Source organism: Netta rufina, assembly GCF_964035555.1.
Source record: "Netta rufina genome assembly, chromosome: 29".
NCBI classification, from domain to species: Eukaryota; Metazoa; Chordata; class Aves; order Anseriformes; family Anatidae; genus Netta; species Netta rufina.
In genome coordinates, this window is record NC_140153.1 from 2,413,520 (window position 1) to 2,428,367 (window position 14,848).

The 14,848-nt window shown below is 60.9% G+C and overlaps 1 protein-coding gene across 10 annotated transcripts in view; it reads right to left on the reverse strand.

Moving 5' to 3' along the window:
* Positions 1-14,848, reverse strand: part of MEF2D (myocyte enhancer factor 2D) — a 58,017-nt gene that overhangs the window by 19,492 nt on the left and 23,677 nt on the right. For all 10 annotated transcript variants that reach the window (XM_084302974.1, XM_084302970.1, XM_084302975.1 and 7 more), the window contains 2 exons: positions 4,015-4,300; positions 125-328 (listed from right to left, as the gene is read on the reverse strand). In XM_084302974.1, coding sequence (XP_084159100.1) covers positions 125-328; positions 4,015-4,068 — 258 coding nt within the window. In that variant the 5' untranslated portion in view covers positions 4,069-4,300. The remainder of the gene's footprint in view (positions 1-124; positions 329-4,014; positions 4,301-14,848) is intronic.

Sequence of the window (14,848 nt, forward strand, 5' to 3'; positions counted from 1 at the left end):
CAAGTGGCTTCCAACTCCGCCACCCAGAAGCGAGGATTTTTGCACGCTCAACCAAAAAAGAGGCAAAATCAGCCCGGCACCGGGCATCTACGCGTCCCCCTCCCGGCCCCGGCCCCGGCCTCACCTCGATGATGTCCGCGTTGGTCCGGCTCTCGTGGGGCTCGTTGTACTCGGTGTACTTGAGCAGCACCTTGTCCATGTCGGTGCTGGCGTACTGGAACAGCTTGTTGGAGTGGTTGAAGATGATCAAGGCGATCTCGCAGTCGCACAGGACGCTCAGCTCGTAGGCTTTCTTCATCAAGCCGAACTTGCGCTTGGTGAAGGTCACCTGGAAGCAAGAGGAGAGGATTCGGGATGAGCACCGGGGGAGAAACCAAAGGGAAGGGCAGAGGGACGTCTCCTGGCCTCGGTCCCCCACGGGGACCACGACCCCAAGCTCTCCCCTCTCACCTCCCTCTTCCGCGGGCTCACGCGGCCCAGCGGATTCGTGCCGCTGCCTATTTTTGGGCTCGGCGCGAGGCAGACACTTCACAAGCACAGAGATGATTATCAGCATTGGAAATCGCATATTGCCAAATCAAGAGAAAAGAAATTTCAGCAAAATCCCCAGCAGAGCTACCATCTGTCCGGGGGCTGAGGGTTGTTGGTTTTTTTTGTTGTTTTTTTTTCTCTTTCCCAGCCCAACATTCATGCAGCACGGAGCAATTCCTCACTCGCCGTGGCCACTTGGACAGCACCAGACCCTGGGAGCAGGGGAGCCGGGGGCCAAGTCCCCCCTAGCACAGAAAAGAGGTGCTGGGAACAAAGCCTTTGGCCTTGGTTTGGCCCCTCTGTGTGTCCCACTCTGCGATTTGGCTCCTGCTGCCACCTCCCTGCCCCGCTGGTGACATTGCTGGGGCATCTCCTGCACCTATCCCGCCCCGGCTTCCAACAAGGTGCCCCCTAACACCTCGACAGCCCCCCCCAGCACCTCGTGCAGGGGTCAGGAGAAGGCGGGGGGCCAGGAATGAGGTGGCCACAGCTGCGGGGAGCTGGGCACAAGCTCCAAACCCAAGCAATTCACAGCCTGAACCCAGCCCCAGCAGGACCCCGCTGGCTGGGTTGGGGCCGGTTCACACCCAGATGCTCCAGGTGCCCTCAAGCAAATGCTGAAAAAAAAACCCTGAACCCTCCAGCATTCTCCTACTGCTGGAGGAAGGCACGATGCTCGGCCAAAGCTCCCAGATCAAGAAGAAAAAACAGGAATAAAAAGGAACAAAGAGGCCGGGAGGCTCCCACAACGCTTTGAGCGCTGCCCTTGGGGGCGAGGCAGCAGCCGGGATCGCCACCCACGGGCACAGGAGGGCTCGACCCCATTACGGCCTCAGAGCCCAACTGCTTCAGCTCCAAGCACGGCGGGACGAGCGTGGATGAGGATTTTGCTTCCACCAGCCTCTGGTTGGAGGAGTAAAAGAGCTGAGCCCGAGGCTGCCCAAGCTTCCCCGTCCACCCCGGCGCGGATGGATGGAGCGCGTCTCTCCGAGCCGGCCACGGCACAGCCCGGGGACTGGGAGCTGCCCGCCTCCCCCCCCCCGGCCATCTCCCGGGGATGATTAAGCACTAACGAGATTCAACTCTAATCGCCTCGCCCGCTGCTCCCCGCCACGTGCGCCCGCTCACCCCGGTGCTCCAGCGGCTCCGAGCGTGCGCTCACGTGGCCGGCGTCCGCGCGGCGAGATGCTCGAGGGCCAAGGGGCTCCGAACACCCGTGGGGACCCCCCCTCCTGCTCTGGGGGTCAGAATGAACCCACAAAATCAGAAGCCACCAGCGGGACCCAAAGCACTGAATATACCCCCGTGGCTCTGCAGATGAGGGGGTGTTTCCCCTACAAGTTGGGCACAGGGCTCAGGAGCACCCCCGTGTCTCGGTGCCCCGCAGAGGGAAGCATAAATTTGCCCTTTAACCAGCCCCATTGTGCCACTGTCCCCAACACCACCGCCACACACATCCACCGGGGACAGGGGAGAGAAACCCCAAACCTGGCCGAGCCGAGCCCAGGGGCCGGGGCGCACACGGGTGCGAGCCTCATCTCCAAGAATTAACCTTCTAAGGCTAAGAGGGTAATCAAATCTCATGCCTCGGGGCGTAAGCCGATCACCGAAGGGGTCAGGAAGGAATTACTGCCCCGCACAGCCCCGCGCCACCAGCGGCTTTTTGCCTTTCCCCTGATGCAAACCATATTGGCCGCTGCCAGAGTCAGCAGCCTGGCCCTGAAGGGCTGATGGTCTGATCTGTCGTGGCAAATCCTCTCCAGTAATTCCCCTAATGACATTAGTGACTCTTACTCGCTTTCCTCCCCGGGCTTTGGCTTCTGCTGTAATCCCGGTCTCCTCCGCACGGGCTCGTGGACCCGAGGGAGCAGCAGCCCTGGTGGGGACGTGGGTGCTGCCACAATATTCCCCCTCTGCAGCCCTCTCCTTGCCAGCTGCAGGATCCAGCCGGGCGATGCAGGTTGTGAGCACGGGACCTGCATCTGAGCTGGCTGCAGGGCAGCAGCACAAAACCCCTGCGTAATCCAGCAGCCTGGGGCTCCCCAAACCCCGGAGCGCAGCACGGAGAGCGAGCCCTTCCCCGTGCCTGCCCTCACCCTGGTTTTAAGCCGGCTTCGCCAAGCAGCTGCACACAAGGTGCCGGCACGGACATCCCTCACCTGCAGCAGCAGCAGGAGAAGGAGGGGAACAAACAAAATGAGGCCAAACGGGGATGTTCATGAGCCCGGAGACCTGAGCCCGCGAAGCTGCTTCCCCACTGGGTCAACACCAGCTCCGTGCCGCCCCACAAACGCCTGCCACCGCCTCGGCTGCTGGCACAGAGCCGCCTCTTCCCCTTCCCGACGGCTTCTAGAGCAGCGCCAGGCTGTGCCACCAAGCCCCAGGGTGACCAAACGTTTGTCCTTCGTTTCTGCCTCCCACGGGGAGGTGGTGACCCAAGGCCGGGCAGCGCCGGCGCATCCCTGCAGCTGCCCCTCGTGGCCCTGCGTGGTGTGGAACCGAGCGGTGCCGTGAGCATTTGGGACCTTCCCGAAACCATTTCACGCCCGTCCTGTCCCCCCAGCACCACCAAATAAAGCCGTGAGGAAGCCAACCCGCGGTTTTCTCTTCTTTAGCTGCGGAGCCATAAAACGGCTCCGCGGATTTTGCCGCTTGCCACCTTTTACGCGCCAGGAACACGCAGCGTGCCCACGATTTTGTGGTTTTCCTTAAAAAAAAAAGCAGCAGGAAAAAAGCAGAGCGGGGCACGCTGCGGCACCTGCAGCTGGAAGTCTCACAGCTACGGGAAAAACATCGATGGATCCATCCCAGGGCAAACCTGCTGTAGCAAAGCGCTGCCACTCCACCCATCAGGCTCAGCAAAGAGACAAAACGAGGGAAAAACTTGCGTTTTTTTTAAACTCTGAGATACACGCCTGTGTTTTTCATGCATGCACACACACGCGCGCGTGGCAGCGGCTTGGCTTCAGCCCAGCACAAGTCTGGCACAAGAAAAAAAAAAAAAAAGATCCCCGGGCAGTTAGAAGTTTTCAAGCGAAAAAAATAAAAATAAAAATAAAAATTGTTTGGGTTGTTTGCGTTCAGAAAAATGGAGACTTGTTGCGGCTGTTTTTTGTTGGAAAAACCTCACGGAAAATGTCAAACGAAATATATTTTCTGCAAGAACAAAAAAAAAAAAATAGAAAAGCAGCAGCTAAGTGGAGAAGACGCTTTTCTGGAAAAGCACTTAGATGGAAATGGCACGAGCGGCTCCAGGATGCGGCTGCGGCCGGCCCAAGAAAATGGGGCTATTCACCCCGTTTTTGGGCAACTGTCATAAGCGGCCTGAATCCAGCCCCAGGTGCTGAGCTTCGCCCGTCTCTGTACCTTCTGGGTTAGGAGGGAAAAGCACAGGGTTGGCCCCAAGGGGGTGGAAATGGGGATTCTAGAAACGGGACCCTGGAAATATGTGAAAAAAGGGTTTTGGGGAGGGGGGGCACCCACCTGCCGGTTGCGCTCGTCCGTGATCCGCTGGATCTGGATCTTTTTTCTCCCCATCTTCTCGGGAAATCCTCACCGCAGCGGGGCGACTCGGCTCAGGGGAGGCGAAGAGGAGCCCCCTTTTTAAAGGCTTTCATGAAAAAGCGTTGGGGGGGGGGGGGGTGGAGACGACGAAAAATGAACGGGAAAAAAAATAAAATCAAAGAGCGACGAGCCGCGGGGCGCTGCGCTCTCAGTTCATGGCACCCTCCTGCACGGCCGGGTCCGGCGGGGCTGAGCCGTCAGAAACCTGCGGGGAGGGGAGAGAGAAAGGAGTGAGACCCAAACCCATCCGTGCCCAGGCTGTGGCCCCCCAGGATTCCCCCCCCCCAAGCACCGGAGCCCAGTTTGGGGACGAGGGACCTCGGCAGGTCTCCGATCCATCGCACGGGGTCGGGGACGTCGCGTTGGTCCCATCGGGTCTTGGAAACCCCCAGGGATGGAGCCAGGGGACCGAGGGAAGGTAGGGAACCGGGGGGGCACGGAGGCACTGGGGGGGCACAGCGCCGTCCCTCTGCGATCCCCTGGGATCTTTTTTTTTTCCTCTTGATAAAGCCGTAAGCAGCGGAGCGGGGGGGTGATCAGCTCGGGACCTTTCCATACGGCTCCGATTGCTGCGTTAAGCTTCCATTTGGCATTTTCAGCCGGTTTTATTCGATTGCTTTTTAAAAAAATAACACATAACCGGGACACGGGGCAGGGGGAAGGAAGGTGGAGGGGGGAGGCCCGAGCCCGACCCCTTTGGTGAAACACCGGGATGCAGAGGGGCGGCACGGGTGGATTTGGCAAAGCCAAGGGGCAGCGCTAACGTCGCGCTTTGACGCCACGGTGCCCCGTGCCAAGGCCCGGACAGAGGGAAAAGCCAATCCCAAAATAGCCCCGTATCTGCCTCCGCTTGGCAGCCCCAAACGCTCCGGGTTTGGCTCCGGGAGGCACGATCCCAAAGCCTCCTCCCTGCCCCTGTCCCACCCCGCAGCCCCCAGCCTGGGCCCCATGGGGATTTTCGCCCCATCCTTTGCCTCCTCGCCGGGCACTGCGACCCCAAAGCAGCCCCGACGCTCCCGCGCTTGTTTTTCGGGGTTCGTGGAGGCTTGTGAGTCACCCTCCTGTGTTTTTTTTTGGTGCAATTATTCATCGTGCCTCGCGCTGAGCAGTTTCGGCACGGATCTGAGCACCAGGCAGGGGAGGGAGACGATTTTCCCCCACCGTTTGCTGCCTGGAGCAGGCGAGCGCTCAGGACCCCGACTGCTCGGGGAGGCAGAAGACAACCAAAGCCCCTTTTCCTCCAAACCCCAACAGGACGAGGACAAATGGCCCGTTGGCTGCTTGAATCTTTCCCACTTCGGGCACTGTTTTCTCTGGACACCAGAGGCTGAGAAAGGCCCAGTGCCAGGGGTGCCATCACCTCTCTGAGCGTGCACTCGGTACATCACCACGCTCCCAGCACCGCAGGGAGGCGAGGGGGCTGGTGCAAGGACTAGGAAAAAAGCAGGAGGAGCTTTCTGCAAAGTTTTCTTTGCAGCTTCTCCCTTCGGAGCCGTTTCCTTCAGCTGGCTGAGAACACGCACCTTCCCCAGCCTCGGCACCGCCAGCGGCAGGACGAAGCAGCAACAGCTCCGCATCCGGACCCGGGGCAGGACGCTAATTCTTTCCTTCTGCCGCAGCGCTTGGACGGAGCAACCCTCCGAAACGACGGCGGGTTTGCTATCCAAACCAGAGAGGAACTCTCCAGCAGCAACAATAAACACTGCAGAACAACGGGCCGTAAATTTAAAGCGAGTGAAAGGAAAACATATTTTAACGTTACTCGGCTGTGGGACTCCTTCACAGGATGCTGTCGCAGCCAAGAGCTCACAAAGCCGGGGCCGAGAGGAGCAAAGCCCAGCCCAGCCCTGCCCCGAGCCTTGCTCGTGCTTCTCGCACCAAAACCACGCTCCCTTCCCCGAGCTGCAAATAAAACCCAGGTGTCCCGACGCAAATCACCTTTCTCAACCACCACACCGCGTTCCTTGGAGCCTGCCCCGGCTGGATGGGGACGGCGCGTCCCGGCCCGGTGCTCGCCCACGCTGCCCAGAGGATGCTGCTCCTCTTGCTCATCCCCAGGGGAGAGGATCCAGAGCTGGCACCGGGGAGGAAAACACCAAATTTGGGGCTCCGATGGGAGAAGGGAAGGGATTGAGAGCAGCACTGCGGCGCTTGCTGCTCTCCAAGCTCACCCATGGGGAGGTTTTTAAACTCCCCCCTTTTCTCTCCATGTTCCTGGTGGGGTTTTAGGGCGTTGCGGGGTTTCTTTTTTCCCCCGAGGTATTTTTAAACCCAGGTATTCTTTCAAGCTTCCTGGCCAGGTGGCTGTTTCAGAAAGCCCGACCACAGGCTCCACTTTCTGAGCAGCATCTGCAGGCACAAGGAACGCGGAGCGAGCGTCGGGTCCCACCACGCACCTCGCCGGCGGGTCCCCTTCCTTCCCTGTGAATCATTTCAGCCCCCAGTCACCCACCCCAAAGCACTGGGGTCTCCCATCACCCTCCGGCACGCTCAGGGGGGACTCAAGCACTGGGACACACGTTCCCAAGCACCCAGGGCTTGGGACTTTTAAAAAGAGTTCAAACTCCTCACTAACTTGTAACGCGCGGGGCCTCGGGTGTTTTAATTCTGAGTAATATCCCCGATGACCCAACCATCTTTTTGCCCTTCTAGACAGCAGCTCCTCGCTCCTCAGCCTGGTTTTCTAAGGAAACGAGGCTCGCTCCATCACAGGACAAGGAGGCACCGACCCCCGTGTGCCCACCAAGCCCAGGGGACGTCGCCGTCCCCAAGCCACGGCACTCCAACGAGTCGCACACCGGGGGGAAAGCCCAGCCTTTAATAAGACACCAGAGAATCCCCACAGCCCTAAAATTCAGCCCGGCAAAGCACGGGCACCTGGGAATCGCTGCGAGGATCAGAGGGACCCAAAACCCCGGGGGAAATTTGGCGTTGCCCCCGCGAGCCGCGCTGGGACGGGGCCGCATCCCTCCCACCCGGCACCCCCTCGCGCGCTCGCACCAGCACGACTGTCACGGCAATTAACACACATGCCAATTAACTGCGAGCAGGTGCTGGTTAACTCCGTGCTGAGTAATTCATACCCGGCTCCGAGCAAATTGCTTCAAATTGGAGAGACGGGCGAGGGAGCAGAGTTAGCATTTTGCAAATGGGGGAAGAAAGGAGAGGAGCAGCACCTCCCTCTCAGCTGGGAGGTGTTTGCACAAAACCAGGAATTTGGGGGGTGCTGAGCCCAGGAGCTGGGAAGGCACGAGAGCTGCCATCTCCCCCGAGACTTTATTCCTGCATTCCTGACCCTTTATACATATTTACAGCCTATTTTACCCATTTTTAAATATTTCCCCTTGGCACTGCACGAGCAGTGGGGTCCTTCGCACCGTCCTTTTTCCATCCCCCCAAAAATCCCTGCGTTTCCCTAGGAGCAAGCGGGGGCGCTCAGGGTCTCACACCCACTTTTGGGGGCCTTTTTTGCTATTTTTAACGCACTTTTATCGCGTCCCCTTTTCGTTGCCTCCTCGCTGAAGTCAGCCGCATTGTGAGCTCAGCACAATGTCAGCTCCAATAAACCAAGCGGCCGCCGCGCAGCTGTAAAGGCGAGATCAAAACGGCGAACCCCAAAGCCCTCGGAATAGGAAGGCAAAGGCAAATAATCGTATCCTTTCCAAAAAAAAAAAAAAACCACAAAAAAACACACAACAACTTTTTTCCTTTCAAGTGCTGCCCGCTCTGCACTTCTGCGTGGCCTTGCCCTTCCCGGTGTGCTCCCGGATCCCCGCTCCCCGGGGCACCAGGGCAGAAATCCGTGGTGGAAGCAGGGTGAAAAGGGACAGCAAAATCTGGAAGGAAATTTGGAGAGGAAGGAAAAGAAGAAAAGCGCTCCCCCGGGAAGAGGCTGGAGGGCCCTGCACTGCTCAGCTGGTGGAGGAGGTGAACGGGAGGGAGAAGGCCTGCCAGCGGCGCAGAAAATCCCCAAATTAAATCCAAAATTGAATCCCAAATTAAAGGGAGAAAGGCTGTTTCCCACCTCCTGCCAGGCACGAGGAAAGGAGATTCGCTGCAAGCAGCAACGTGGAGGCACCAGCGGCCGGTGGCAGGGGCCAGGCACGGGGAAGCACACCCCAAAATAAAACCACAACAGCCAAAAGCCAGCGCCTTCCCCCCCTCCCCAGCACCACCCGCTCCCGCAGCACAAAACCACCCTTTAATGAGGATTTGGAGGAATTATCCCAAAGATGGGCTTATCCCTGCTTGGCATCCTTCGAGCTGGGGCATCCTTCTCCGGTCAGGGCAGGGAGGAGCCGGCGCTGTGCGGGCACCAGCACGGGGCCCCCCCGGTGCCAAACCCGCAGCATCCCCCAGGAAAAGCAGCCGAGCCCGGGAGACACCACGCAGAGCCCTGAGAGCAGCCTGGCAGCACCCCTGAGCTCTCTCCCGTGGCAAAAGAGCCCTAAAAGCACCTGCAAACGAAGCAGCAAAGCGCAGCCGAGGTGTCCAAGCCCCCAGCATCGTGCGTCTCGGTCTCACCACGGCACGAACCGGCAGCGGCGCAGGGCTGCACTTCCACCTCCCAAGGCTACGGATTGAGCTCGGGTCACCTCTTGAACCTGACTGTTTAGCTGCAGTTCTTGCCTTCCTGTTTCCTTTTCTCGCTGGCGGCTGGGCCGGCCTTTTGTGCCTGAATTGTTGTTTTTTACATATCCTCTACGCTGACACCAAGGACTTTTCGTTTCCTCCTCGCCGGCTTCGGGATCCGAGGGACCCCGCTTCCTTCTCCCGTGGGGAAGGGGGGACGAGAAGCCCCCGGCGCTAACGCACGGTGCTGGCGCTCAGCTGGCACCGCTCCTCCTCCTCCTCCTCCTTCTCCTCCTCCTGCAACGTCGCCGCTTCGTGCTCGCCATCACCTCCCCAGCGAGCCATCGCCCCGCGCGGGTTCGCCCAGGATGGTGGCACCGGGCAGGACACGGCCACAGCTCCGTCGGACACCGCGTGTCCGCGCGCCCCCGGCCCCGCTGCGCGCCGTGCGAAGGGCTAACTCACCAGCTCAGCATTGTTTAGCACCTCTTTATCTCCAAACCGAGATCAAAACCGCACAAACACGCTCGAGTCTCCTCCAAAGCTTCTATTCTGGTTTCAGGATGATGCTATCTGGGTTCCTGTGCCGAGCCTCCAGATGCAGGCAGGGGGGGAGGGGAGAGGAAGGCGGCCGAAACGCGGCTCCGGAGCAAACCTGGCTCGGAAGCGCAGCTGCAGGGCTCGCCCGAGCCCTCCCAGGGGCCGAATCCTGCTCTTGGAGCAGGTGCAGAGCCGGCACGATGCGGCGAGGAGCCTGGCAGCGAGCGGGCGGGCAGGTCCCTCCCGCGCACCCGACGCCCGGTGCGCGCAGCCGGAGCAGCGAGCGCCCGGCTCGGGCGGCTTCCCGGGGAGGGGGCTCTGCAAAAACGGCCCCCGCTGCCGGCGCAGGATCCGTCCCACCAAGCTGCAGGTACAGACCTCGGGAGGCTCCAGAGAGCAGAATCGAGGCTGGATTCAATCAGGCCCCCGAGGAATTTGAAAAGATACATATATTCCTGACCCAGATTCAGGCGTTCTCTGGAGAAAAGCAGATGCCAACCGCGCCGCCGGCTCCGCCGAGCTGTAACAAAACCGCGGGCCGTGCCAACAGCGGCCGAGCCCGGGGAAAAAAAAAAAAAGCACAGCCCTTAAACGAGGCTGGAGAAGCAGCGTTCGCAGGGGGGCTTTAGAGGATTTGGGGAGAGCATTAACCAGGGGCACGCTGTCTCTTCCCCTGCAGCTCCTGCGCTCGTCTGCGCCAGCGTCACACCAGGCGCGAGGCGAAGGGGCCGCGACGAGCCGGGGGTGCCCTCACAGCCCGTGGCCGACCACATCCCCGAGGTCCCTTTCTCACCTTCCCCGTGCCACCGGCACGGCCGGAGCCGACGGAGGCTCGTGGCTGCCCACACCACTTAAATGGAAAGGACACGGGGGAAGGAAGCGGGGAGGGGGCCCCCCGGACAAGGTCAGCGGCGCGCCCGCGGCCCTGCTCGGAGCTGGCCGAAAGCCAGAAGCCACCCAGGGACGCTCACACTCTGCAAAGGCGAGAAGGCGGCTGCTGGGAGGAAGCACCCACAGGACTGGGACGCCCCCTGAGGAGCCACCCCATGGGGACAGGGCAGGGGAGCACGGGTCGGAGGCGTCAGGCCGGGCAGAGCTTTGCCAAGCGACCTCCGAAGCGCCCTTGGGCACGGGATGGGTTCCGCCGCCACCACAGCCACCACCTGGAGCGGCACGACCTTGGCGGTGGCATCCCCGCGGTGGCACCCACACGGTGGCACCCCCGGAGGTGCCACCCACACGGTGGCACCCCCGCAGGTGGCACCCAGCCCTCCCAGGCGCTGTCGGGGCCGCGGATGGTGCCGGGGAGGGTCCCGCGCCCACCCCGCGCGCCCGCCGTCACCTGCGATGCCGGGGTCCCATGGCGAGGCCGCTTCGCCTCCCTCCTGTCCTCCACCCGTCACCAGCTCCGGCGTTGGGGAGCGGGGTAATTTTCCCTCGGCACTAAGTACAGTTTTCTAAATGAAGGGAAGCCAGAGCCCATTATCCGGCTCCGTCGCCCACCCCCACGGCTCCCTGCAGGGCACGAAATAACCACCTGCCAGCTCCCCGTAGCCATGCGCCGCGGCAATGATATCGCAGCTTCCCCTGTCACTATTGTCAGAGCAAAATTTAGATACCTGGTAATGAGGAGGTTTAATATGACAGATGAGAGGTTGACTCATTAAAAAAAAAGGGAGAGAAGGAGAGGGAGCTGAGTTAGGGGGGATGGATCCTGCGCTCCGAGCCCGGATGGAAAGCAGGAGGCTGTCAAATCGTCCCCGTGCTTGGGGGGAGCAAAAACAGGGCTGGATCCCAAAGCAGAGGAAGAGGGGGGAGTTTGGGTTGAGGACTTGGGGAGGAAAGGGGAGGAAGGGGGAGGAATGGATGGGGAGAGATGGATGGGGAGGAAAGGGGAATGGATGGAGAGGAAAGGGGATGGATGGGGAGGAAAGGGGACGGATGGAGACGAAAGGGGATGGATGGGGACGAAGTAGCTGCAGTTTTGGGGTCACCCAGCCCTGCTCCCCCCAGGGCAGCTCAGCTCCTGCACCCGGCGGTGGCGACGCTTCGGTGTTTCGCTTTGAGGTTTTCTCTCTCGAATGGGAAACCGTGCAGCACCACACCAAGGAGGGGTGGGGGAGCCGAGGCAGAGCGGTGCCGCGCGGCGCCAGCGCCTGTTACGGTAAACGCCGGGTATCCACCGTGAGAAGGGTGCAGAAGGGACCCAAACCTCTGCTCCTGAGCACGAGGGTGCACCCCTGGGCCACCAGAAGGATGCTGACGGCTCAAAAATCCCAAAATGCAACAGGCCTGATGGGCACCACCCCTGCCTCCGGACCCCTGCCTCGAGCAGGACACGGGAGCGCGGCTCCGCACTGAGATTCTGCAGGGGGAGGAGGGCGAAACCTGCCCAGAAGGAAAGTCTGGGGCTCTCCAGGAGCGGGGCCGGGTTTTCCCCCCGTGACAACGAGGACAAATCTCTCCCCAGGGTGGGTTTTACCCAGGGGAAACTCCACGAGACCCGGCGGTGGCTGCTGCTGCGCCGTGCCATCCAGGAACGCGATGGGAACGCAGAGCCTGCTGCTGTGCTGGATGCCCGTGGGGCTCAGCACGCCGAAGCATCCCCGAAAAGAATGAGGGAAATCGGGCAGCAGCACTGGGAACATCCAGGGCCGGGTTTGCGCCTCCATCCCAGCCACCAGACCCCATTCTCACGGCACAAGTCAGCCCGCGGCACGTCCGCGCGCCTCCCTGCCCAGTTCCAGCCCCAAATTCTGCTCCCCAGCCCCTCGGTGGAAGCTTTCCACCAGACAGAGCGATTTGGGGAGTAAAGGGAACAAAGATCCACGTGCAGCCCTCGCTCCTCGGGGCGAAGACGGCGGCAAAGGCTGGCCTGGGGTGAGGATCCGGCCCCGGCTCGCGGAGACAGCTGGCCGTCAGCTGCTGCCGCTCGCTCTCCAGTGCCCCGTTCCCATTCCCATTCCTGTTCCCATTCCCGGCACAGAACCTGTCCTCCCCGCCCCGTGCAGCTGGCCCTGCTGCAGGCGATGACTGGGCCGAGCCGGGCCAAACTGGAAAGCCAAAACCAAACTGAGCCGTGCAGGGTCCCCGTGCCGAGGGCCGCCGTCGGCTGCGCCAGCCGGCCCCGCTGCGGTGTGTTTCCTATTAGTGGGGAAGGCAAAAGTGGAGCTGTTTTAACCCCATCCGTGTCCACGGCCCTGGAGCTAATCCTTGAGTTTTGAAGAAGCTTTGGGGTTTGTTTTTGACACGTTTACATGGCTGCTTGCACCCCGAAAACGCCCGGCCCCGTCCCTCGCCGCGGCGTCCCCGTGACTTGCTCACGCGCACGCCCACGTCACATCACGCCTCTCCCCGAGGGCGTTCGGGAAATGCAAATAACCCCAAAACAATGCAAATCACCCCAAAACTCCGCGAGGGATGGGCGGCCAGGCTACGAAAAGCCTCGGCACGCCGCGGGGCCCGCAATTTTGGCCACCCAGCGAGCTGCGGGGGCGAGCACGAGGAGATGCCGGCCCGGCGGCGCTGGGGACGCTGGCTGCAGTCACGGCCCCGTGAGCCCGACGCCGCCCCGCGCTCCCGACGCGTTTCCTGGCCCTGCCAGGAATAGAAAGCAGGAGCCTGAGTCACCGCCCGGCCCCGTGCCCGTGCCCAGCTCGCCCCCGAAGCCCCCCGAGCACGGGGAAGCTGCGGAGATGCTCCCGCACACCAGCGCCGGGGGCACCCGCGGGACCCGAAGGCAGCCAGGAGCCGTCAGGGGTTGCCCAAGTGTTGTGGGTGAAGGCGAATCCCAGTGGGGGAAAGTCCTCTTGGAAAAGGGAAAATAGGGAAAAAAAAAGAGAAAAAAAATGTGGCCACAAGGCTTTTTTTTTTTTTTTTTTTTCTCTGCAGGCTTCCAAATTGTGGGGGGGGAGAAAACACGTGGTTTGCAGGAGGAACAAGTTGGCGGGTAGAAGTTAAAGCGCTTCAGCCAAAATTTTGGCTTAAGAAAGGGGATTTAAAAATAAAATTATAAAAAAAAAGAGGTAGAGCAGGAGGAGGGAAGCACTCTCCCAGCAGGCCTGGAGCAGGTAGCGGGACCCGGGTTTGGTTTCCAAAGATCAGGATGGGACCCGCAGCCACAAACCCCGTCCCCAAACGGTGCCAAACCCAGAGCGAAGACCCCACCGAGCCCCCCCAGCACTGGCTAAACGTTGGTTTTTAGCCCAAATTGTGGCGTTTCTCACCCACCCCATGGTTGTTTCCACCAAGATCTCAGTGGCCACGGAGAAGCCTCTGAGCTGGGTTTGGTCCTTCCCCAGATCCTCTTCCAAGGGCGGGCGCGCTAAAGAACTAAAAGAGCTAAAAAACTAAAACTCGTCCTAAAAAACCCTCCCTCCTACAGGCTTTGCACCTGAGTTTTAACAGAAATGGATCTTAAAATCCTTACTGGAATTAGCAGAATTATTACTGGGGTGATTTGTCCTAACCCAGGTCCATCCGGGATCAGAGCAGTCCCGGCCCCAAAGCCGTGAGGAACCCCAAAAAAGCGCAGGGACAGAGGCGTCCGTCCCCAAACCCCCGTGGTCCCTGCGTCCCCACACCAGGAGATGGTGACGGGGAAATCCCCAGGCTCGGACACCTCCGAGACTTCTTATTCTTGGGGGGCAAGCCCACATCTGAGACCCCTCCACCTCCGTTGGTCACCCTCAGCCCCCTCGGATGGCACCATTAGTCAAAACTGGTGAGCCCACCCCACTCCTCCTGCACACCCAGCAGCTGGGGAAATTTGGGCACAGCACCGCCAGCACCGACCCCTTTTGGACCCAATTCACCTCCCTTCTCCCCCCTGAAAAACCCTAGAGAAGGCACGCCGGCCGACCTCGAGCATCCCTGCATCCCGCAGGGCCAAACCCCTACCCCGAGTTCCTCCACATGCGCTGGAAGGAAAGCAAATTTTGGGTCCCCCCCCCAAAAAAGGCCCCCTTCCCACCCTGGGGGGGGCCCAAACCGGGGCAGGGCCGAGCAGGAAGGTGTTAAAAAAACCCCAGCACCGACCTCAGGGGGGGAACCCCCGGTAAACAAGCGAGCTGTGGGCGAGTAAATAGGGTGGGCTGCTCCCCGCTCGGCTTCCTGTTTGCTTTCACAGATCCGGGCTGCCACGGCCACCGCCGAGCACCGGCCCCGGGGGTCCCCTCGGCGCCTGCGAGCCCCCGGGGTGAGCGGGGTCCCCCCCTCCCCGGGGCATCCTCCCCGAGCCACGTGGAGAGGGGACAAGGACGGATCCGTCCCGTGCCATCGCTCAGCGTCCCCCTGGGGGGCTGTGGGTGATGGGTGGGGGGCAAAAGTGGCCCCCTCCCGGATGGGTTTTTGCCGTGTTAACCAAGCAGCCAGGCTCGGAGCGAGTTTTCCTACAGTTTTGGGGGAAATCCCAACTCTCCCATCCCAATCCCATAAGCGAGGCGCATCCTTCCTCCATGCCTCAGTTTCCCCCTCCCTGTGCAGCTGATCTCTCCGATATGGGACCCCCCCCACACCCCAAAAACCCCAAGTTGTGGGTACATGGGGCTAACGGGATGCTGGAGCTTCGTGCCAGAGCAAACGGGGGGTGTAGGAGAAGCAGACCCCCCCCAGGCACAGCGGGGAGGCTGATAAGAGATAA